At 40.1% G+C, this 24,519-nt stretch overlaps 3 protein-coding genes across 3 annotated transcripts; 2 read left to right on the forward strand and 1 right to left on the reverse strand.

Annotated features, from left to right (window-relative positions):
• Nucleotides 1-1,247: 1,247 nt before the first annotated feature.
• Nucleotides 1,248-11,713, forward strand: LOC306759425 (uncharacterized protein). Its single transcript, XM_079245076.1, has 5 exons — nt 1,248-1,461; nt 4,713-4,919; nt 7,017-7,550; nt 9,482-9,639; nt 9,967-11,713. Exons 1-5 carry the CDS (start codon nt 1,380-1,382, stop codon nt 10,009-10,011), a joined length of 1,026 nt encoding a protein of 341 aa, XP_079101202.1. The 5' UTR covers nt 1,248-1,379; the 3' UTR covers nt 10,012-11,713.
• A 2,339-nt stretch (nt 11,714-14,052) lies between these two features.
• On the reverse strand, nt 14,053-19,300 carry LOC306759945 (uncharacterized protein; the record flags this gene model as incomplete). Its single annotated transcript, XM_079245693.1, has 11 exons — nt 14,053-14,245; nt 15,638-15,784; nt 15,857-15,945; nt 16,034-16,134; nt 16,238-16,314; nt 16,446-16,519; nt 16,667-16,850; nt 18,086-18,167; nt 18,281-18,441; nt 18,568-18,610; nt 19,235-19,300. 11 exons carry the CDS (start codon nt 19,298-19,300, stop codon nt 14,085-14,087), a joined length of 1,185 nt encoding a protein of 394 aa, XP_079101819.1. The 3' UTR covers nt 14,053-14,084.
• Nucleotides 19,301-20,332: 1,032 nt separating this feature from the next.
• On the forward strand, nt 20,333-23,265 carry mmachc (metabolism of cobalamin associated C). Its single transcript, XM_079245068.1, has 5 exons — nt 20,333-20,429; nt 20,762-20,959; nt 21,438-21,590; nt 21,681-21,857; nt 22,237-23,265. Exons 1-5 carry the CDS (start codon nt 20,340-20,342, stop codon nt 22,417-22,419), a joined length of 801 nt encoding a protein of 266 aa, XP_079101194.1. The 5' UTR covers nt 20,333-20,339; the 3' UTR covers nt 22,420-23,265.
• Nucleotides 23,266-24,519: the final 1,254 nt, after the last annotated feature.

The raw sequence follows: 24,519 nt of genomic DNA on the forward strand, positions 1-24,519 counted from the left end.
TGTCAATATTTTGATTATGAAATAGCCACGCCCCCTGGAGGTCAAAAGTGTTGTTTTTTGCTCACACACCCATAACTCTGGCTTGGTGGACACCACATGGCCCAAATTCACTCAGGCATCACAAAACATGTTGGTGAAGAGATCTGGTAAAGGACGTTGCTCTACGCTGCACGGCGTGCCCGTGACGCCATGGCGAAGTTCCATGCGGCGGCGTGACATCATAAATCACTATAAAATTCTCAATTTTGATCTGATCACCCTAAAACTTATAGGGATTAATAAGGGATCAGTCCTGAACAGATTAATGTGACCATTGCTGGTGTAGACCTAAGCCCCGCCCACTTACAACAGGAAGTGGTTTTTTCCACGTTTGTGGGTCATGCTTCTAAGCAAATGGTCCCAAACACTTGAGACTCCTCCAAAACATGTCAAACCCTTTCATGATGCCACAATAAAAACCTCAAGTCGCTACGCTAAACGGGACATGGCGAATGGCGGTCCAACGCCATGAAACAGGAAGTAACAGATGTGATGCAATGAAAAGGAAAACTGACATAACTCCCACAAAAAACAACCAACCTGCACCAAATTTGCTACAGATGATGCCAGTAATATCCTTCACATTTGTGCATGTCAATAATTAGATTATTAGTTAGCCCCGCCCCTTGGTGACAGGAAGTGACCCTTCATAAGGCCTTAATGGCCTGAAGTGCAGTCTGGCTGTACTTTAGATTGAGAGAGGCATGGGAAGGATGTTGCCAGGGGAGGCGGTGGCATTATGCCGAGCGGCGCCATGGTGCGAGGGCCTATATCACCGCTTGCGGTTTTAATTAAACTTGTAATTTAACAACACATAAAAAATGGACAGACTGGAACCTACATGTTTTGTTTTTTTAACTATCTAATTATGATTGTAGTTATTTTATTTAGTTAATTTATTTTGAAAATATTGAAAATCTTACATACTCTACCTTTAAGTCCGCGTATAAATAATCTCAAATGACGAGCTGACTCCTGCGGCTGGGATTGTAGTTGACGCTCTATAACAAAACACAGCAGTTTATAACCAGTGTTTTTCAGTCCTGCGTGGGCAGGAGTCATTCTTCCTCTGCGTCACAGTATCGGAGCCAGACACACAGACTATTTTGAACAGGGAACACGTGGCACTACTTGTGGAGAGAGCCCAGCGAAGTGCGCGGACGCTCCAGTACGTCCAGCCACGCAGTCCCTGGCAGAACCGCTGTGTGTCCACGCGGGTAGGACGGCGACACAACCACGCACTATTTCTGTTCAACTCAGTGAAAGTTTGCGATCAGACCAGTAACGAGACAGAGACGGAAAGAACGGAGAGAATCAGTGAAGAGGAAACTAACTTGTTTATGAGGACAGAGATGATGGAAACCAAACTATTGATTGCTCTTTGTGCGCTTTTGGTGCTTAACTCGGTATCTGCTGATCATGGTAAGTTTTAGTCCTCATTGTTTAAGTTTTGTTTAATTAATTGCCTTATTTTTCCAAATACATAAATCTACCGGTAACCCCCTAGTTGTGGCTAACTATTTATTTATTAATTAATTAGAGCCTTTCTTACTGTGACTGTCAGACTATATAGTGATTAAACTGAACTGTCTATAAAATTTTCATTGTTATTTTCTCACACCATCAATGGAGAAGTAAACCTATTAGCTTATTGTGTTTTCTGTCAGCCTTCCAGTCACACAGTGGTGGATAAACTCCAGCAATCCTTAAGCAAAGCTACGTTTCTGTGACCTGCCAGCTGAGCTTCATTTAAACTGGTTTTCATCACTCAGGCTTCTGTATCTTTCGCACCACTCCCCCCCCCCCCCCCCCCCCTCTTCCTCTTTTTGCTTGCATTACATTTACACATCTCTCACACATCCTGTGTCAAAACCTTAACCCACATTCCGCTTTCTCAACTACCTGTTCCCCCTACCTTCCACCTCTTCCTTTCTCCACCTCCTATGTAGGAAAGGAGAATGAGGCCACTGACATTTGTAAAGATTTTATTGGGCTTAACTGTCTCTCCAAATGAACAGAAACCAGCAGGACTCCACCAGAGAACATTTATTGGCTATAAATGAGCAGGAAAGTACATTGTGACAAATGGCACCTCTAATGATGTGCAGCAGCGCACTGTCATTTGACTGGGTTCATGCTAATTGGCTTGCTTATGCAGAACAGTGCAAAAACAGCCTTCAGCCTTCTGTTCCCTCTTGCTTCATCTGATCTCTATGGTTACACAGATTTTCAATCTAATTTGACTGAACAAAGTCTGTGTGAAAAAAAGAAATAACAATAACTGTCAGATGTTTAGCCTATTATGAAACAAACCTGTGTCCTGACAGACACATAACAGGAAAAGTCTCAGTAGTTTCCTCAAACACCATCTCATGAAAGCTAATGCTGTGTGAAGTGTAAAGAAGTAACATTAAATATCTCTGTACACCCGCTCACATTTAGGAACCTTCCTGGTATAGAAAGAGGAAGATTATTGTTGCTCTTATAGAGAAAAATCTGTGCTCATTCTGTCAGTGAACTGAAAATGAAATCCAACTCGTGTTGTAAGTCCAAGTCTAAAGAATTACTCATTATTAACTTGTATGATGATGTTAAAACAGTTAAGACTTTAACATAACAAAGAACCCATAAGGGTGATATACAGTTTGCATGGAAAAAGCATTCATCTCTTTCTGTCCTCGATTTCTTCAGTTCCACAATCTGATCAAAACGATCGGTGGCATTGCTACAAATATCAGCCAGATCACTTGCTGTGAAAACAGTGCTTACGGGGGTGTACTGAAGCAACTTAAAGAGGATTCTGACTGTACTGAATTTCTGAAAAGGGCTTCTTTCCAGCACAGAGTGCTGAAGCAGCAGACAGAAAAGCGATTGGCTGTTCTTCTCACTGACGAGGTCAAGAAGTGAGCAAAACGTATTTTCCCCAGGTACACGTGTGTTGGCCTGAAAGTCTGTGAGACTGTCTTATACTCTGAGAGGAGTGGGCTATGGTGGAAAACAGTGAGCCTATTTATGAATCCTACTCTGCACACACACTCTGAAACACACACACACACACACACACACACACACACACACACACACACATAAAAACAGACAACCTACTACTCCAGTAATTGACCTAAGCAGCACTAATAAAGCTAAAGTGGGGGAACAAAGGTACTATTATACAGTCAAGCACCTCTGTCTATTTATCTTTCTGTTTTGGTATAATTCAGAGTTCAAACAGGTCTCTCTCTCTCTCTCTCTCTCTCTCTCTCTGTCTCTCTCTCACTCACAGTGTTTACTGATGAGCTGTGTGACTGATTATGGAGGTAATGAAAGGCATCAGGGTAGTGTGTTAGTGAACGGTAATGACTTTACATTAGATTAGTGCTCTGGTTTTCATCAAAGGGAGCAAGATGTTGCCTTGTACTGCAGTGCTGCAGAAAACAGACAGATAGGTTGGAGAGAGTGATTGAAAGTCTTCATTAAAAGGAAATTACTTAAAAGACCAAAAGAATCAACTGACTCATCCAGTTGACTGTCCAGATCACAATTACAATAATATTCTGAGACAAATGAAAATTAAACAATTTTATGTGATCAAAATATTTTTTTAAAAAAAGGAATAAAATAATTTTGATTATTAAATTAATTATTAAATGGAGAAAATAAAGGCAAAATGGTTCATTCTGGTTTCAATACAACATAAAGTACAGTATACTTCCAGGATGTCATGCTGCAGCACTAGAAAACTTTGTAAATGTTGGGGGCTTTGGAAAAAATACTGCAGAAGGGTTCTGAAACAAGCGTTACGTAGAGCTAGAGTGATCGTAGTAGTGGTTTTAGTCTGCTGCATAATGCAAAAGATAAAGACGAGGTTACCTGCCCTGAAAGAATGGCCCAAATAGCCTAGACTAAAGTTTATCAGATAGAAGTATCCAAAATAGAGCAGTCTGGAGATTTAGTTTATTTATGAGCAACAAAATGAAACCTATGAAAAAAACAAGAACACACTACCTGCAGCAATACATGGTGGAGGGTGTGTCATGCTGTGGGGCTGCGTTGCTGCTTTTGATGCCATAAATGATTCTGGTATCTTATGGGGAGATTGTAGGTATTTTGTAAAAAATGTGTGTAAGAAACTAGTTTTGAGGTGAAGGATTGTGGTCTTTCGTGTAGACTGTATACGAGAAATAAACATAGTGACCATGACTTTACTGTTTGTCAATTTAAGGGCTCAACTGCAGCTTTTGAGCCATATTTGAAAAATTGTGGAAATGGAGAGAGAAGCTTGTTTTATTACTTCATGAAAAATATATAAATCTATGTATCTTTTTATACTAATATCTTATTTATTTAGAATTATTCTAAAACAGGGAGGAGACATAATTGATGACATCATAATAATTTGCAGCAGAAAAATGATACAAATGCTATTCATTGAGGCTACGTGCTGATCAGTGCAACACATGATCACAGTGTTTATGTTAACATCTTTTCTCTGGTATTATATGAGGTAATAATAGGTAATTGTTTATATTATTAATGTTGTGTTGACTTTTCCTTTAGATGGTTTTAGACTGTGCACACTGTGTGTTGTCCCGTGTTTACTTGTAATAACGAGCAAACACACTGTTAATTAGTTAGAAAAACAAAACAATTTGACTCTGTGCTTATCTCATCACAAGAAAACCAAGGCGTTTCCTCTTCAAACTCAGCAACTTTGCCTGGCGCCGCTGATGCCAATGCTTCTGCCTCGAGCCCCGACTCTACCAGCCATGCAGCGAGTAGCTCCAGCACAAACCAAACCACCAGTGGCACCAGCAGTTTCAGCAGCAACACGTCAACAGAAAACCAGACCCTCTCAACACCACTCATCTCAGCAAAAGACAACGGTAGCTACACAAGTTCAACTACCCAATGCAGTGTTTTCTGAAAAAACACTTCAGAAGAGTTTAGGTTTCGGTAGGAGCAATCTTTGTTAGGTGTTTGTGTTGGACAGGATGTTGGGGGTATTGTGTTTTTTTTGTTTTTTTTTTCAGGCTTGCCAGTACGGAAGTTATATCACACTTGAGAAGAGTGGGAAGTCCAACAGCAGGTGGCCTCCAGTTAGGGAGCTATATTTAACAAAGTCCTTATCGCAGTTTTCCATGTCCAGAAATGGGAAACATAGCTAGTGAGAGGGTTAATGTACCGACAGTCATTGCAAAATACAACACAGGCAGCTCAGTTTAGATGCCAAAGAAGACTCGCAGAGCAGAGAAGAATGCTGGCCACAAACCAGAAATGGTGTACAAATAAAACAGAGATAATCAAGCAGCTATGGCTTCTTCATGTCTTTGTTCAGTAGAAGTAAAAAGTAGAGAACAAAGGGAGAAATGTTGGCTAGAAGGTGGCTCGGATGATATTGAGGAGAGGAGAGGAGGGATTAAATGCTGTGTGACTTTTCACAAGGGGGTGAGAAAGGCAGATGTGAGACGCGCCCCACAAGGTTCACACACAAATTCACCTTGTATTTCCAACACACAACACTGCTGGTTCACACGTTTGGCTCAAAGCTTTCACAGCGAACCACCTACACTGTATGTTTGTAGAACATTTTTATACCATTTAAGCAGGCAAATGGCTTTGGTTATATTTAGCCAAATACTCATAACTTTAAATAATTTTCCTCCACCCCAACATGAAGCAAATGAACCGTTTTTAATTTGTGTTCATGTTTACTCTTCATCATGGTTGAAGGGGCTTTCCATCTAACTAAGTAATGCTGCTTTTTATTCATGAACAATCTGGTATTTCAACAAATAATGATAAAAATAAATTGTTTAAAACCCAACATTTGTGCCCTCAGCAATAGCAGATGTTCTGATGACATGCGTGTGTTAAACTTGTAAAAACAAAGATGTAGAGTATGTAAGCTAGCTGTACTAAGCTACCTTAGTACAGTGTGAAATTAGCGCTGTGGTTCCTATCAAAAACAAGAACCTATGAAAGATTACGGCCACACTAGTAGCAGCTCTGTAGGGATGTACGTAGCATTCCCGTGTTTGTAAGGACTCCGTTTATGTTAAGATGGAGTAATCCTTGCTGTGCATCTTTGTTCAGAGTGTTAGCATGCTAACATTTGCTAATTAGCACTTAGCATGAAGTGCAGTAAAAAATAAAAATACTAAAAGAGGGAATTGATCTACAGTAAGAAACCATGATTTGATGAAATGTTTGAGAAAAGCTGATTTTAATGAAGATGTTTATGCACAAAATTTTAAACAATTTGTCTGTGTGATTACATTTCATCGTGAGGGAAACATGCACATTTCTGAAAAACATTATTGCCTCAAACTAGATATGTTTTCCCATGAGCAAAATGACCAAAAATAGGGCAATAAAAATCTCTTGGAAATCCATTTAAAAGTAGCTGAGTTATTATTCTGGATCAAAATGGTGCTAGCATGGCCAAAAATCAACAGAAACATCTGTTTCTTCAAATAAAAAAGACCAAGTAAAGCGAAACGTCCAGGTGCGTGTTCCAGTCTTAAGTGGTCTTTCCTCTGACTCGCTTTGGATGGACTTCACATGGATGAGAACAGAACAGTTCTGTTCTGTTACAAACAATGGAAAGTTGTAGTTTTTTAACTTGGACTTTTATTTGTTAGTATAACACAGCTCACAGAGGATGAAGAACTATAATCCAAAAAACAGATATTCCCAAAAATATATCAGTTTTCCCAGATGCTTTTTACTCTCCCCGCTTGAATACATAAATTCATTTATTTTTAATGTAATTTTTAGGGCTTTTTTGTGCTTTGATGAACTTAGTTTTGTGACCTTTAGCGTGGGATCAAGACAGAAATCTCAACAAAGAAAACCAAGCTGTCTACATGACTGGAAATAAGTTAAATTACAACACGACTGCACTGAGTACAAACAAGAAAGAATGTGTTCCTGAAGAGCTTCATTATTTTAATGATGACATTTTCTTTCTGCATCAACAGCAACTGAAGTCTCTCCTCTAATGACTGGTGATTCAGGCAAGAATGAAAACTCAACTAATCAGCCTCCACCACAGCCTCCGACTGCTCCCTCCGAGAGCCTCTCCCCTACTTCTCACGCCTCCCCTCCTCCTCATATTAGCAGCATCACACACACAGCTCAAACTACTCCTGTACCTTTTACCACACTCTCTTCAATAAATCCCAACATATCAGACCCTTCACTTTCTCTCACACCTGGTTCTACTACACCTTCAAAGCAGCCAACGCCGCCGGAAACAACTTCCACTGCGTCCGTCTCAAAACCTGATCCACAAAATCCCACAATTTCCTCCACTACCACCACCATCACTCAGTCCAGTTCAACATCCAGCACCAGCTCCACCATTAGGACCCCCAGTTCTCATCTGACGACAGAATCTTCACAATTTAGAAGCCGAGATAAGACCTCAAGCACATCAGAGCCGATGAGCAAGACCTCCACTCAAGCCAAACCCCACAGCGGCAGCCCATCCCAGCTGAACGTTGGGGGTGACGGTATGTACACAATAACTTCTCTGCTGGTGTATGAATTTGCTCTGCACTATTCATTGCCTGGATATTGAGAGAGCCAGAAGTGAATTGGCTTGACAACAAAGGCAATGCTGTTCTTTGTTTTCCAGCACAAGCCAGTTCTTGCTTCTTCACACACAAACAACACACACCACACACACCTCTCTATCTACAAGCACTGTCACCACCAAGCTCTCCACAATCATGGGTTTGTTTGCAGAAGGGACAGAGGCAGTCATGGGACGCTGGCTTAGAGAATCCTTTTTTTTTCTCCATGTTTGTTTTCTTTTGTGTGTCTTTCTGCCCCTTCTGAGCTAAATTATTCATATACCCACAGTTTCTCTTTCTACATTCATACCGCCGATATGTTTAATACTCATCCACTTTCAGAGTGTGTTAACCAGACCAGGAGGGAAAAAGAAAAGATTTTCCCTGACTTGATCTGAATGCTTGACTAAAATTCTCGCTGCTTGTCTCACTTGGTGTGGTTTTATTAGGAGCTTGGCATTTCGCCTTTTTCCATTAGCCAGAGGAACAGGGAGCATTCGCTGCTCTGTGGTTGATGTCAGTCCAACTAAAGGATATAAAAACAGTTAGGTTTACTAAACAGTCCTCCATAGCAACAACCATATACAGAAACTACTACTTAACAGAATTATACAAACAGTAAGGCAGGTCAGGATGCTCGAACGGATTAAATCACACAATAAGAGGAAAGTAGAACACAGTTTATTGTATTCATTAGTTACAGTCATGTGGAAAAGGAAGTACATCGTGTATTTATCTGGACATTTAAAAAATGATTTTGCCCTTACCGTAAAATAATGTGAGAACAACCTCAGATGAAGGACGACACATGGCGCATAGCTCAAGCCAAAATGCAGAGTCAGTCTGGAAAAGCACACCCTGTGATTTAGCAGCCTGTAGACTCATCTTTAGCTTCAGTCACTTGAGGCAACTCCAGTTTTATGTATGCTGTTATCGGTCTCTTTGCAGTGGTGCTCCTTTTGCGATATTTATTTAGACAAAACTCTCTTCTAGAGCTTGATTCATTTCTTTTTTGTTTTGGTGTAAATCTGCTGCTGTGTTTGAGATAGTTGTTGTGTGATTGAACTCCAGCCGAGCTATCGGTGTCAGACAGACTACCTCACATTGGACTTTTGAATATCTTGGTGTGCAGAGGAGCTTAAGGTTGACGCAGAGGCTGTACAGTAATGAGGTCTTGTGGCTGCAAAGCAAACCACATCATCACATCACCAGCGCCGTGCTTGATAGCTGCTGCTTTACTGATATGTTGTCTGGTTTTCACTAAATGTGGCGTACTGTCACTTAACACCTGAAAACACCAGCTTTATATAGAGGCGCTTGCAACTGGTAATGAACAGCTAATTAAAAGCAGTTCATTCGCTGTACCTCGCCACTTGTTTCATCTGGCAGCTGGAAGGGTGTATTTCAGGTCTTAAACACTGACTAGACCTTTTTAATGTTTTTTTCACCTAATTCATATCTGATAAGGGCAAATCTTTTTGTTTGTTTTTTTTTTAAATGATCACATCCTTATATGTACTACTTTAAAATAGAAAGAGATGGACTTTACATTTATACTTCATAGCTGTACATTCTTTTCTGAAAAATCCTAATATGACGGCTTATGAAAGGAAAATACTTGTTCAAATGAGATTCTAAATGCATCACGGAGCAAGTTTTACGTCATCATCCTGTTTGGCATCTCTGTCATGAGCTATGTGATGAATACTCTGTTACAGTGTCTATATTCAGCTCCAGTAAATAACCACTCGCATTCGCACGTTAGCTCGACGTGATCGGCTTCCTAAATGCTGTGTTGTCAGCATGTAAGGCCCCAACTGCACGCACTACAGCACCCCGCTGACATCTCTTCCCTGTTTCTATTCCAGCGACGATGGCCCATGACTCTCCCACTTTCGACCCCCTCCTGGCTGGCCTGGTGTCAGCCTTTATTGTCACTGCTGTGATCATCACTCTGCTCCTCTTCCTCAAATTGCGCAGAAGAGACAACAGACCAGAGTTCCGCAGGCTGCAGGATCTACCCATGGTGAGCACCCCAGTGACGGTCAGATGACACTCTTGTTCGATGTGAGGTCTGCTGTTAGAAACAACACTGTTTATATAGTTATAATCGATTTTATAAAATGCATCTCACAGGAGTTTTTGGGTGTCAAGTTTCTCACCTTCGTTGTTATAAGGAAGATATTATTCCAGCCAGTTTTAAAGTTAATTCTAAGAGAACAGCCATATACATGCCAGTACTGCAAAGTGTACTTCATAATCTGTTAAAGTATCAGGAGACAGCACACGAATGACTGCATGACTTTATAAAATCTAATTAAATTTATAATATTCCTTTTTTTTTTTTGCATAGGATGATATGATGGAAGACGCTCCTCTGTCCATGTACAGCTACTGATGGAGACGCAAAAGAACTTTTAGGGCCCAATTACTGCCCTTCAGTCCAGACCCAGGCTGCAGGGATTGTTGAACCTGGTTTATTTGCCTTAATCTGCACCATAACAAGCCTGGGTAGGTGGAAGCACATTCCTGGATTACTCTCACCAACCCAGATCGTTGGCGTGCACCATGGGGAAAGGACGTGAGGTAAACTTGCCATGGACACTGAAGACAACATCCATGATGGTTGTCTTTTGGGAAAAGTCTGTTTTTGGTGCATTTAATTGCAAATCAGGCTACTGCTTCTGTTCTGTATCCTTAAAATTGTTCTTTTGAAGTTTTATATGATATTTTGAAGTCCATGGAGTTTGACGTAAAGCAGAAGACAACGCCATCAGTTGTCTCCCGCAGCGTTGTGGTTGACAGACACTGAGTGGGCCCATGCTGCCAGTCTCAACCTGGGAGTGCTGGTCTATTTTAAACCGTAACAGTTCAGGTCAGGCAGAAAAGAAAGCCAAGATATTTAAAAGAGGCGATCAAAGATTTATTTAAAAAGAAAAAAAAATTGTTATAGTGTTAACAAGGTTGCACTTTATGATTTTAGGGAGTTGGAGAAAAATAATTTGTGCCGTAGGAAAATGAAAGTTTTTTGTACATACATAGGCATAGATGTGTGTGTATGAGTGTGTTTGCAGGTGTGAATGCACATGCGAGTTTGGATGTATGTATGATGTACTGAAGGTCTGTTTTCTGTGTAATAGGTTTTGCTGCCTTTGGGCCTGATTTTGATGTGTACATTTTTTGCAGTTTCTGTCCTGCAGGCTTCAGTCCAGGAGAGAGTGCCTTATAGCGCTTATATTGAATTTTGTATTTACTGTATATACGACACAAACTTCCAGATGTACCAGTCATTCCCAGAACTTTTTGATCTCCACATGCTGTTCCGGTTAGCTAGCTGCGCTGACTCGCACCCGTTTGATGATAAGCCTCGGGCTAGGAGGCACTCCTCCATATGACCATTTCAAGCCCAAGCTGTCCAGTTTCCACAAATTAGCATTTTCCTACACGGTGTAAGTACTACTGATGTTTACATCAAGCAAAAAGGTCTTAAAAGAAACCCTTCTTCTTGTTTCTTGCTTCAGCATTCAACACAGATGCATAAAAAGTCATTTAGCAGATGCTTTTATCCAAGACGATTTACATACATACTCATAGCCTGATAGGCACATTGGAGGGCAACTTGAGGTTCAGAGTCTTGCCCAAGGACACCTCAGCACATAGTCAGGGGAAGGTTGGAGTTGATATCCCAACTTTCCAGTTGCAAGCCAACTTCTCTTCCTCCCAAGCTACAGCTGCATATTAACTGGCCTTGCACATATTCATTGGTCACACAGTGTGTCCGACTGGATGTACACACTGCAGTTGTGCAGAAAAATTAGTCTAAATGGGACCCATGTGAAAAAAAGTAAGGCTTACTGAATCAACTGAATCAAGTTCATTATTTTGAGCAACACTTATGTTTATGCTTTCATTTTTTGTTCGACTAACAACAACAGGTGGACTGAGGTTTGGAAAAGGCAAAAAGCCACGGTCATTCATTCATCTTTCTTCATACAGTATTCTATCTTAAAGTGTGTTCAAGTCCTGTATTCTCCATTTCTTCAAGTGTTTAAAAAAAAAAATGTTGAATGCACAGTGAGGCTTTGCCACCATATGTGAATTACGGACTGTTGATGATTCATGATTAAAGATATTCTGAAATCAACCTTTACATTCCTTTTGAACCCCCTACATTAACCAACCTTTGATCCACTGAAAACACAATCACAACACTAAACTGATCCACAGAAGATACCACAGAAACATCAAGCTTCTTAAAAAAAAAAAAAAAAAAAAAAATATATATATATATATATATATATATTATTATTATTATTATTATGGGAGACAAAACCAAATATGCAGAGGTCCTCAGTGAATGAATGATTGCATGGCTTTACAGCAGAGTGCCACTGCACAATACATGGCAGAGGCCTTGAAACGGCAGCGAAAAGGTTCATCAGCAATGTGTGGCTGCAACTAAGAGATGAGTTTTTTTTTCCTTTTTCAGTTAAGTTTAACCATAATATTAATAGGTGTATTTAATAACAGTGTGAGGCTGTTCTTACAGGTTTGTGAAAATGTTATTTTCTTCTCTGTGCCATGTGCTGTTCCGACATGCTTTTCCACAAACCAGGGAGAAAATCAATTTTCTCACATGAAGTTGGCCTGAACTTTGACACGTGCCCCACTGAACTGCTGATTCAGTGATTACAACTGCACTGTGGTCCTGGAATATTGACGAGGATTGTCTGGAAGATTAAATATTTAAGAGCCAGAGGTCCAGCCTGGACCAGTGTTATCTTGTCTAAGTAACGTCAGGGGCTCCTGGCGGTCACGTGCCGAGGGAGACGAGTGTGGAGCTACAAGTGGAGGCATGGCCGTGTGGATAACGTTAATGGCTTTGATTCCTCTTTGCCACATTAAAGGCAGTCAAACATCATCCCTCGTCACATTCTTTCCTGAATAAAGAGTGAATCATTAGTCTACCAGAATAGTTAATGTACTTCTGACAGTGCAATCTCCACAGCCTAAAGGCTACAAGTTATTGTGGATCTTGACATCTGATATTTACTGTGTATACTGTAAGGTTTATTTAGCTTTCATTTGCTTCCCAATCTATTAAATTACTCCAACTTGGGAAAGTCTAAGCATAGTGCAGGCTTTTAAAAAAGGTTTATAGGCCAGTATAGCAAAGTGATTTGTTGAGAGTCCTTATGGATTTCACTGTTGCAATGGGCAAAGTCATGCCTGCATCAAAGCTTTTAGCAAACTCCAACCATCTATAATCAGATAAAACCCACTTTTACTATCATCTTACCTAAAATCCAACACCAAAGTCATCATGTCAGTAACTGTGGCAGGAACCATCACTTATTGTTAGTAGGGTGCAACACATGAGCAGAGGGTGCGGTGAACAATTAAAATATTATATATGCTTTGGATGGCTTACATTGAGACACAATAAGCCTCTCAAAACAGTGCTTCACTAACACTAAGCCTCACCATTATGAAAGAGGTGAATGAAGAGCTCGTACAAACAACTCTTTGAACAGCTGCTCTCCTGTTTGTTCCAAGCACCCGACGACTTTGTGCATGTGGAGACAGTTCACGAAGTTAGAAAATCTGTGGTGAACTAGTCTGCCCAATCTGCAACGGATATCCCTCACTTTAACAAACTGTGTTGCAAACAGACGGAAATGAGTCACGTCTTGTTTAAGAAACTGTTTAGTAATATCACACCTTACAAGGCATTTTAACAGCAGTGCTGCAACCCCGAGGGGGACAGGATTGTTCTCAGAGGGCCGCTCCCAAGCGTAAAACGTGCCAATTCAACTGTGCCATGATTCACCGTGGCGACCCCTTCAGAGGAACAAGCCGAAACAACAAGAAATTTTAACAGCAGGGACACTTAACATATAAAACTAAGCTAAAAAGGAAGGAAGTTTCTGTTTGCTTCATTTCTTCCCTTAAATAACACCAAATGAAGTTTTTATACCTCCAAATGGTGCAAGAATCCTCTGCTATCCACACGTTTAGGTGTGTTGCTTATTTCCAGACACACTTGCAAGCGTTGCCTTGTTGTAAAGGTGACTAATCAGGCTTTCCAACAATGTGGGATGTAACACTGACTGGTATTATTAGAAAAGAGGAAAAACAGACAAAACACAAATTTAATCTCTTTTTTTATTGCCGAGTTTATTTGATTTATAAGCATCTTCCTCAGTTGTTATTCCCAGTCTGTTGTTGGCTATCTTTTGTTTTCTTTGCACTTCTTATGGGACTTTAAAGGAAGTTCATTGTTTATGTTATTTTACCTGCATTTGTTCTGTTGTTATTAAAGCTTTGGTGGTCAAAACTGAGCTGCAAATTAAATGTGAGCTAATCAAATAAATGTATTTATTTTAGTTACTGATTTGAGAGTGACAAAAGAAAAAGTCTGAATGCGTTCAGAGTCCTGACAGTCTGTAAGAAGTCCACCATATAAAAAGGTCAGAGGTCATTAAGACTGGTGTCAGATCCCAACTCTGGGTTGATATCATCATCGAGAAGATCGTCGTCACCATCGTCATCTTCCAGATCTGATCCTGGACCGGCAAAATCCCTGTGTGTGGACCGAACCCTCTGACGTGCTCGCTGTGCCTCGTGGAGACCTGGCAGCCAATGAGAAAGCAGCAGATAATTTGTGTTTGTGAGGAACTCTGAGCCTTTATGCTGTGTTATCATGTGGGATTAGGTTGGAAGACATTCAAATGTTTCCCATAACAACTGTACACCATTATCCCAGAGAGTGTGTGTGTCTGTGTGTGTGTGTGAATACAGTTCTCAAATTATCCTGGCTTCATGGTCCCAAATCACTCTGGAAAACATTTAGAGCAGTGATTGTAATCTCTTCCAGGAACATCAACCTTTTCTTGCAATAATTCTCAAGGGGTGAGGAGTGCGTGGGCTCACACAAACACACACACACACACACACACACACACACAGAGAACCGAATTTTCCAAGTGACTGGCTTCACTTTGCAGACTTTTGGGAAGGAAATGAGAGCCTTTGTGGTTTATCTGCAGATGGGGGAACCCAGCAAGACTACTAACCTGCTCCCATTGTGCTGTAAATATCCAGTGTATTCTTCCCTTTTACTTTGACTTACATTTTTACTCCTTCTTAAAGTTTCCAGCTCATTATTCCCTGGTCTCAGTATAGAACTACGTTACAATATTTAATGGAATACTTTGATCATTTAAGCCGACACTTATTTACTTTGTTGTCAAGAGTAAGGAGTGAAGACGAGGAATGAAATCTACTTTGGATTCAACTTTTCATGTTTAATTTATGTAATGTAAAAACAAAAAAAAAATAGTTGCTGTGGTTTTATTAAAATAGTCTATTTACTGGAGGGATTGAATGGCTTCCTGGAAGTTGCTAGGGAACCAAAAAACTTGACATTTTTTTCTACTTATGACCTTGAATGTAAAACCCTGGGATTCAAAGTTGCACTTTTTTCTTTTCATGTGACAAATATTAAGCGAGTTATAAAGTTCAATCTAAAATCAAATTAAATATTGAAGAACATATACTTTATTAGTTGTAGAGGCAAAATACACAAATATAAAACCAAAATATGATTTTAAAAACATGCTAAAACCCTCATATAATTTATTATTATCAATTAAATTTAATATGTAAATCTCAAGAACATTAAGTTTATAAAAAGGTTAAGTATTTTTAAAAAATATATTAAATATCCACTCTGAGTCAGATGTAGTGGGATGAATCAGGGGGTGAGTCAGGTGTGTGGGGTGAGTACATTTCTCATCCAGTTAATGTCGTCATCAGATTGTGCGCCGTGTCAGGTCCTGTTTGTTAGGATCTCATTGTCAGAACATGTTAGATCACTGAACATGTAGGTGGAGAGGCAGCTTGTGAGGATGAAGAACTGAAAGCAAGTGGTACGGATGATGCACTCTGTACTGGCAGGAGCAGTAGTGGGAAACTATCCAAGCAGAACATTCTTATTCAGAAAGTATCTTTATTTTTCTTACCAGGATCTCTGTCATCCAGCCATGAGAGATCATCTGAGCTGATCTCAGCCAGGCTCGGGGTTGGGCTGAAGTCTTCTGAGTCAGAGTCTGCATCTTCAGCTGTGGGCCCTCTGGTCTGCCTGAGAGGGGCTGGTAATGGCGAGGCACCTGAACAACCAGTTCACACTGTAGGTTTGTCATGCTGTTGGATGGTAGAGCCTAATAGGAAGAAGAGCTTACCTGAAGAGTGTGCGGTTGGTAAAGTTGCTGGTTCATGTCCTCTGAGAATAAGACTTCTCACTTCATCTTTCAGTTCTGACACTGTTGTTCTTTTGTAGGAGATTAAATGTAACACACATCACCTACTGAGAAATGATATACAAACCCTTGATACACATATTGTACAACAAAACTGACCTGATCTGACGAACTTCTTGCTGAGTGTGGGAATACTGGGAGATGGTCTTAATAAGATCAGTACTGTGAGTTCTATAGCTGTCTGTCAGTTCCTCCAGTGTCTGAGCAAAGCACACAAAGCATTGTTAAAGATCTGAAAGAATACAAGCAACAAGTCCTTACACAAACACAAATACATTATACAGTGTCTGTGTGTGTGTGCACCTTGCAGCTGCGTTCATACTGTCGTCTGGTCTCCCTGGATTCTGCCTGCTGGAGGAACATGTCCTCCTCCTGTCTCCCTTTTAAGAGGAAAGAAAAGGCCAGATGTTGTTAGCAAGGCTGTTCTTGCCTTTGCTTGACAAGCCAAGTGTGGGATAACAGAAGTGCAGTCCCGCTGAATCAATACAGCACGGTGATGTGTGTTACTCACTCAGTCGCGTTTTCAGCTGGTCCAACTCTCTCCGCAGGCGTTCCAGCTCCTCTCGGCGCAGCTTCGAGCTGAAACTGAAGAAAAAGACAGAAAGGCTGTAGCGTTATTTCACACCTTTGGCTTTCATTAATTCCTTTTTCATTCTATACTACTTTTATAGATTCATCACTACTGAGCTTAACCTGTTAGTAGTTTCATCTGCAGCTCCTGCTGTGACGTACCTTTCCTCCAGATTGCCTAGTGATGTGGCTCGGGTTATGTGTCCTCTTAGACTGCTTAGCTCACGTCCAACTTCTCTCTTCCACTGTTCCATCCTTTGCTCAACTCCTGGACTTGGCCCCCACATCGGGTCCTCCCGCTCTCTTTCCCTTTCAATCAGCTCCTCACGTAGTCTATGAACCTCATCTGGAAGAGAAAAATCATTAGCATGAGGGGTAAATCTCTCTCAGCCTTGTGGACAAATGAAAACAATTGTTATTCTAATATATAAGGATATTATTCATATATTTAATCCTGAATGATTAAAGCATTTGTGCTTTTTGCGTTACGGGAAAAGAGGATAGTAAAACAAAAGGCAGTTGAGAGGAATCCCGAGCTACATGTGAACTAGTTAGGCAGCTTTCTGTTGCATCTTACACATTTACAGTCACTTTTACTCTTTCTGTAAGTCATAGACTAATTAAGCGCAGTCGATACGTGAAGAAATATGATAAAATGTGATAAATTAAAGAAAATCATTCCAAAATATATGAAGATTTGCTGTTCACTGTCTTTGCAAGTGATGCCAAAAGTGCTGACGCGCAACAGAATTGGTACCATATTTTCCTTTAAATCTGCCTGCTTCCTGTTGCCTGAAGATATGCGACTGCTGCTTTCATTTTCCAACATCTCTCCTGAGACGAGCTTAGTAAAAATGCAGGCAAGTAGTAGATCACAATGACTCTGATGCGAAGACAAAATGTACCAGTAAGCTTAAAACTGTGTAAAATACTGATTCATATCTAAAAAATGAGAGTAAGTTAGTCCCTCTATAAACTTGGCATTTGTATGCATATTGTGTGTTCTGATCACAAGCTGGCATCTTGAAAGTGTTTATCAGGGCATTAAAATTCACATCCATGCACTTCTCCAATGAACACATGTGATCACATCTCATTTGATCGCTTTGTATGCAAATAAACGAGTAGCCTACATTACAAAGACACCTGTGCACAAGACATGAGGCATCAGTACTCAATGTAATGACGTTACTGCCACGTCGCAAACAACATTATAAATTCAGGCAATCCCATGTTTCAGACCCGATTGAGTCAAACAGATTTAGGCAGTTTAACAATCATTTCAGTTATACCAGGTAAATAACAGAGCAAGAATGACTAAAAATTGTTGATTTGTGAGATTAAAAAAAAAAAAAAGTTTTAGTTTTCAGAAGTTAACCTGAATTTGATCACATTAGATCACTAAATTACCCTGTTTGTTAGATTCAAACTCCATTTAAAAAAAGGTTTCTAATTTTTTTCCACATTCATGCAAGTCACAGTGACATCCCTGAAAGGAGCTGTATTCCTATACCAGACAACGAGTGGGGTTAGAGGTTAATTTAAGGCTGTATGCTGCAACAGCAGACTTGAAAGCTGTACCTTGTAAGTTCTGAATGTGACACTGTTGAGATTGTTTCTCCTTTTCCATGTCATGGAGTTTCTGTGTGAGTGACTCAATCGCCTTGAAAAGACATTGGAAAAAGACATATGCAAAAGCTGTCAGTCCTGGTTTGTAACAATGAGACAGAACAGCTCAGACTGTCAGGTAGTTCTCACTGTTCACTGAGCACGCACCTGCCTCTGTATCTGGAGCTGAGACTGAATAGCAGCCAGGTCTGCCCACTGCACACCAGCGCCAACAGATTGGGAAGGCTGGTGGTGATGGAGGTCCCGAGGGGGAAAAGCGGGACGCTTCAAATCTGAACTGAAAACACTCTCCCTTACTGGAAATGGATCTGGACAGAAACAACATATCACTTCAAACCATTATACATTGAGACGTGAGGACTGCATTGTTGCGACTGCAACAGGGGAAATTTCCCTTTTTAGTCATATCAGAAACTCTAAAATGTTTCACCCACCTTCTTCTCCTTTGGAAAATTTCCCGTGTGGGGTCAGTCTTTCCTGTTGACAAATACAATAGTTTGTGAATGCAAAAAAACAAGGGTGTTCCCATAGACATCATATATACATATAGTATATATGACGTCTATGGGTATTCCCGTCATTGATTATCCTGTTAAATCTTAAAAGAGCATTACCACCACCTACAGGTTGCAGTAATAATGACATTATAATTCACCACATGACCATCATAAAATTAAAGTCTATAATGAATACAAGGCCGGATTATCCAATGGGCATTATGGCCATAGACCCAGTGGCCCACTTCGTCTTGGGGCCCATGTCGGGCAAACACCAACATTTTGGACATTAAATAAAATGTATATAAAAGCCAGATAGTTACACCACAGTATCTAGTGTATTGCTATTGGTACCATTGGCTGAGAAATGTTAGAAATGTCATTTCACAGTGTATTATTAACAATTTTCACAATGTTGCGGTGGGGAAAGGGGCCCTGTAACATTCTGTGCCCAGGGGCCTGCTCACTTTTAATCCGGCCCTGAATGAATAACAAGTAAATGGGGAAAATCAAGTAGATTTTAATGTATGTTTTCAGGAAACTCGTACATTTCTAGCAGTACATGCAGGCTGAATAAATTTCAAGGACACTCAAGCTTACTCACCCTCATCTTTGCAACGCTGCCATCTGCTACCGACAGAATGGAGCTCAGCTGATTGTCCCAGTTCATGTCTGAGCTAGAAAACCTTACATCAAATCAAGTTGATAAATGCATCATTGATCAGCGATACTTTTTAATTTAAATCCTTGTTCAAGCTTAATGGTACACAATGCCGTGTTGCCTGACCTGAACAAGGACGTGACGTAGAAAAGGATAGTAATTCAGCAACTTAAGCAGTGTTTTTCCGTGGGGTGACAGCTGAGTTACGATTTCTGACACAAAAGAGATCAAATTACTGCAGGCTATTTGGGCTTGCACGTTTTAATAACACACAGCCGCCACGCGGTTGATGTAAACACTAAAAAGATGCCCGAACAGACTGCCGATGTCATTACCAGCTGATAGGCACATCGGTAGATGTATTATTAATATCTAAATTTTCCAGATTTTCAAATTTAGTCACTTAGAATCGATGTGCTCACAGCACAACGGAGATTCCCAGACTGATGAATATTCACCAGTAAGCATCATACAGCGAAAGGAAAGCGTTCGCGTTACCTCGCGCTAACATTCGATAGCTGCCGTTAAGGGCGACTTTTTCTCCCAACGGCGATTACCTTTCTGTTTTTTAAAAGATCAAATAACCTCTAACGTATTTTCTCATTTATGTTTGTAAAAAATAACAATGCACGATCTGTAACAAAATAACCTTTTTAATGAAAACAAAAGCACTTTTGCTCCTTGTCTGGCTAGCTAATTAGGCTATTCACAGAGGAGCCCCATAACTTTTAAATCCAGCAACCCACAACGTTTACGTGATTACGTAAGACGTAAAGTTGTGGGCTTCTGGGTATTGGTGTTCATCAGCCGTGCTTACTACTAAACTGAATTCGTCAAATAAAGAATTTCACAGCAAAAAAAAAACAACAAAACAAAACAAACAAAAAAAACCCAGCAACATTAAAAAAAAAAAAGTACTGTATTTAATAAGCTATTTATTTAGAATAGTAAGACGTAGAAACAACTAAATCCGTACCTTAGTTTCTTGCTTTTACCACTCAAAGAACACAATATCCCACAATCCAAAGCTGCGTATTGACATGCAACAATGGCGGCTGCCGACGCTAACGTGGAAAGTGTAATAGGACAATTAAGTAGCTGTCTAGCAAAACAAGGATTTGAGGTGTATCCTCTTAAGGTAATGTATCAATGATTACCGTCCAGTTGTTAAGTTAAATTGGATTTTAATGTCGGACTCCGTGAAGTGTCCATCCACTGTTTTCCCTCTACGACTGAACATCTGAATTAACAAGTAACGCAAACTTTGTTTTCACTTAAATCCAAATAATTTTAAGTTTAACAACAAATACTTATATACAAGCACATATTTATTGTATACCTTCATGCATCTCCAGGTGTACCTTATCCATCCATCCACTATTATTATTTATTATTGAATTTCCCTTTGGGGCTTAATAAAGTATTTTTCATTTCATCCACCTTCTTATCTGTGTTTGGCCATATTTACAGGTTGGTTGGTATAATTCTGTGCTGCCTCCCTCTCTCCACCTGTCCTACCCGGATGACAGCTTGGCTGTTGTAGTGCTCAGCACTCCTGCTATGTTTGAACAAGCCTTCCTGCCCTTCATGGAGGAGAGGGGCTGCCAAAGGGTGTCTGACCCCATAGACCAATGTGTCAGACACTGTGTCACATCTGTTATCTCACAGGTAAGGGTGGAAGCACTGGTGAGACTGGCAGAGATAAGGCTGTGTGGAAAGCTGGGGAAAATGGGTGACCGTGTGGATAAGATAGTCTATTTCACAGCCTTGTGATCAATGTTTAATGAGTATCTTATGCTAAAGTCATTAAGATGTTGGGCAACTCTGCTCAAGTGAATTATTTAAGAATAAGTAACAACAGCACTTGAAATCTACAGGTTTCAGTGCAGTTTTGTTTAAATCATCCTGTTTGCCTCAGGTCACCACAGCAGCTACAGACGAGTACATGGGACCGGTGTGTGTATTCTGTTGCAAATGTATGAGTTAATGGTGTCAGATCATTAGAAACCTATGAGACAATGTGGGAATAAAGTATACAGTCATATGTCTGATGGCCTCACTAAGAATATCACCATATTGGCTTGCTCTAGTTTAAGAAATGACACATCTGACACGTTAATGTCTGCTTTACCGCTTGCTGCCTCAGTGTTTTCCTGGTCAAAAGGTGGATGTGAGGTACGACTATGAGCTGCTGCCCAGCAGGAAACCAAAGTTTTTAGCGCAGACTGCAGCACACGTCTCTGGAGCTGCGTATTATTACCAACCGTCTGATGTCACAGACCAACCCTGGGGAGGAAAAGTAATACTGTTTTGTTATTAACAGAAGCACTGTGTTTCATTCCATCCTGTCGCCTCAGTTCAATTTTATTTGATATTGTTTTACCTGCAGAAAATGTTTGGCGTGTGCATGCACCCAAGCTTTGGGGGCTGGTTTGCCATCAGAGCTCTGCTGGTGTTTGGGGATGTGACGGTGGAGTCTGAGCTGGTGCAGCCAGTTCCTCAGGATTGCGTGCCTTCCAGGGAGGGCAGGATCCAGCTCCTGGAGGCTTTTAACTTTAACTGGCAGGTAGAGCCCCAAACTCCTTTCATGTTGGACACTCAATAAATAAACACAGCCAAAATTTCTCATTCCATAGATCAGGTGGATAAAATACCACCCATGTGTTAGAGGTTTTATTGACCCCTTTCTGAGAGGATTTTAGCTCTTTGTTGGAGGCAAAATTATTGTAAAGCCTTTATTTTGAAAATGTCTTTCAAGCACAATATAGAAATGAGAAAAAAAAAAAGCAAAAAAGTTGATTCTTTAAGTGACACTTCAACAATTTCATAATCCCAACCACAAAATATATATTTATTATTTTAATTTACCACACTAGCAGTTTTTGCCATGTTACTATATTCCAAACTAATCTATAATTACACTGTCCTCATGTTTCCATCACAAGGACTGGAGCTACAGAGATATTGTCCTTCCAGTCCAGACCTACTCCCAGAAACAGAAAGACTACTTCTCCACTCCCCCAGCTCAGCGTTTTGCTCTGCTTAAGACTTGGGGCTTCCTGCTAAGTGAAGATGATGAAGCTGATCCCATCTCAGATGCACAGAATCGGGTGAACGGACACGGCTGATGAAGAAGAGGAGCTGAGACGTAGAAGTGCTTTACCTCCTTTCATCTGCTTCAGCGTCTGCTACTTGAAGGACTTGAAGCAGATCAACTTGAAGCCAGTGTTATGACTTGAACTTTTTATTATCTGGTGAAAAGTTATTGGAAGCTAATATGGGAATATAATGTGATTAGTTTGGATGCTATGATAGTTTTCATCAGGTTTTAACACTACTGTAAAACATCATCTTTATATTGTCTAAATAAGTATCTGCTCTGTGCATCCTGAAATATTCAATCTTGTATTTGCATTATAAAAAGTTTAAGGAATTTATATCTATTTTTTTCTATTCTATTTTTGTTTTTACCTCTACCGATGTTGGATAATTGAGAATTATTATTATTATTATACATATTATTATTATTAATTCCACCGTGGTATTCAGCTGCTTTTTTTTTGTCTGTGTGTTAGCAACATGAATAAAAAAGTCATGGACAGATTTTAACGACATTTGCTGGAAATCTCAGAGATGGAATAAAAAGTAAGTGATTAGATTTTGGAGGGGATCTAGATCACCTGGATCCAGGAATTTTGAAAAGATTCTTTACTAAAGGAGACAGGGATAATTTTCTTTCTAACTCAGAAATAATGTTCAAAATCATTGTGAAAATACAAACCAACAATGTATGCAATCCCCTGAGTGCTTCTAGTTGATGGATTAGTGTTTGGAAGCAATTTATGCTGTTTATCAAAGTCTGTCATATTAGTACAATGTACTTTCTCTTTTTTTTTTTAACCTCAGAGAACACAAACTATAGATTTCTAACAAGCAACAAGAACTTTGGACGATCTGATATCAATACATCCAGTCTAACATAAATTTTTTTTAGATGAAATTTCAATTGTATTGAAAATCTACATTAAAAACTTTATTTCCTTATTTTTCTGTTATTATGAAGGAAAAAACTTCCCTTTGTTTGTTTTCTTTTGTGTTACTAGAACTGTTGTTTGGTCCTTGTCTCAGGTTTACCCGACATTCACCTTGATGCATTATAGATGTGAGCGACCTCAGGCCTCCCAGCCTGGTGACAGACTGACAACTCTCAACTGTGACTGACCCCTCTGTCAGGATATCAGCACTCAACAAGAAACAAACACAGATTTTTTTCCTCCAATTTTTATTCACTTGTTAATAAATGGCTCCAATATGCACAGAGGAATCACTATAAAAACGGATGCAACAGTAGTTTGGGATGAGTTACTTCCATGTTTCCACCTCTAGGTGTCACCATTGTCCCTCTGATCATGGAGTCTGAGGGTTTGAGCCTCTGTTTCTGAAGCATCTGCAAATGTTCAATGCTTGATGAAGTCCAGCACTGCAGTCAATGCTGGACTTCAACATTTTCAGCAGCTGTTTGCTGGATCTGGACCTGCTTCGTGTTAAGTTTAAAACTTTGACTCCTTGCTTTTATTATTTTTTAGAGTTTTTCTCAACATGCAGAGCTTCTTTTAACATTTCATGTTCACTGCAACATCCCATCTCTCTGTCTCATATTGCATCCTTTTCTGCACCCTCTTCTCCCTCCCGTGCTATTCTGTGTGTACTGAATCAGCATTTCCGAGCAGTATGCCGCAGGCCTGCAGAGAGCCAGACCATGGGCTTAATTATATTCCCACAGATACTCGATCTCTCCGTTATCCCCCTTCCGTTTTGCTCCATCTCACAGCCTCTTTCTCTTTCCTTACTTTTTGTCCCTCTTTTGATGTGTCAGTAAACACTGCAGCCCAACAAAAGCTTTAAGGGTGTGATGTAGCTCTTCTTAGCTTTAAATTTCCACCTAAAAAATGTAGCTATGTGAGAGTCGCATGAAAAAGTTAGTGATGCAAAGCTGCACAAATAAAGCTTATGGCTCATTTTAGATCTTTCTGGGGAAAAAAAAACAGGACTTAAAATTGGAGTGAGGACAAAACTTTGGCTGATGCTCCTCACTGTGTTTGTGTTTTTTACTCATCCTTTTGTTTCTTAGGTTATTATTTTATTTCATGGGGTTTCTGAAAAGTCTTTATAGTCTCTGCTGATGTGGAACTGAGGGGTAGCAAGCTTTGACCAGAAAATTTCATTTG

Source organism: Telmatherina bonti (assembly GCF_933228915.1).
Source record: "Telmatherina bonti genome assembly, chromosome: 8".
Taxonomy (NCBI): domain Eukaryota; kingdom Metazoa; phylum Chordata; class Actinopteri; order Atheriniformes; family Telmatherinidae; genus Telmatherina; species Telmatherina bonti.

Excerpts from the sequence above, each read along its gene's own strand:
- LOC306759425 (XM_079245076.1), top strand. The coding sequence starts at position 1,380 with ATGAGGACAGAGATGATGGAAACCAAACTATTGATTGCTCTTTGTGCG. Across the intron at positions 1,462-4,712 it reads CTCGGTATCTGCTGATCATG|AAAACCAAGGCGTTTCCTCT; the intron begins GTAAGTTTTAGT and ends TCTCATCACAAG. Across the intron at positions 7,551-9,481 it reads GCTGAACGTTGGGGGTGACG|CGACGATGGCCCATGACTCT; the intron begins GTATGTACACAA and ends TTTCTATTCCAG.
- mmachc (XM_079245068.1), top strand. The coding sequence starts at position 20,340 with ATGGCGGCTGCCGACGCTAACGTGGAAAGTGTAATAGGACAATTAAGT. Across the intron at positions 20,430-20,761 it reads TTGAGGTGTATCCTCTTAAG|GTTGGTTGGTATAATTCTGT; the intron begins GTAATGTATCAA and ends CCATATTTACAG. Across the intron at positions 21,591-21,680 it reads ACCAACCCTGGGGAGGAAAA|AAAATGTTTGGCGTGTGCAT; the intron begins GTAATACTGTTT and ends TTTTACCTGCAG.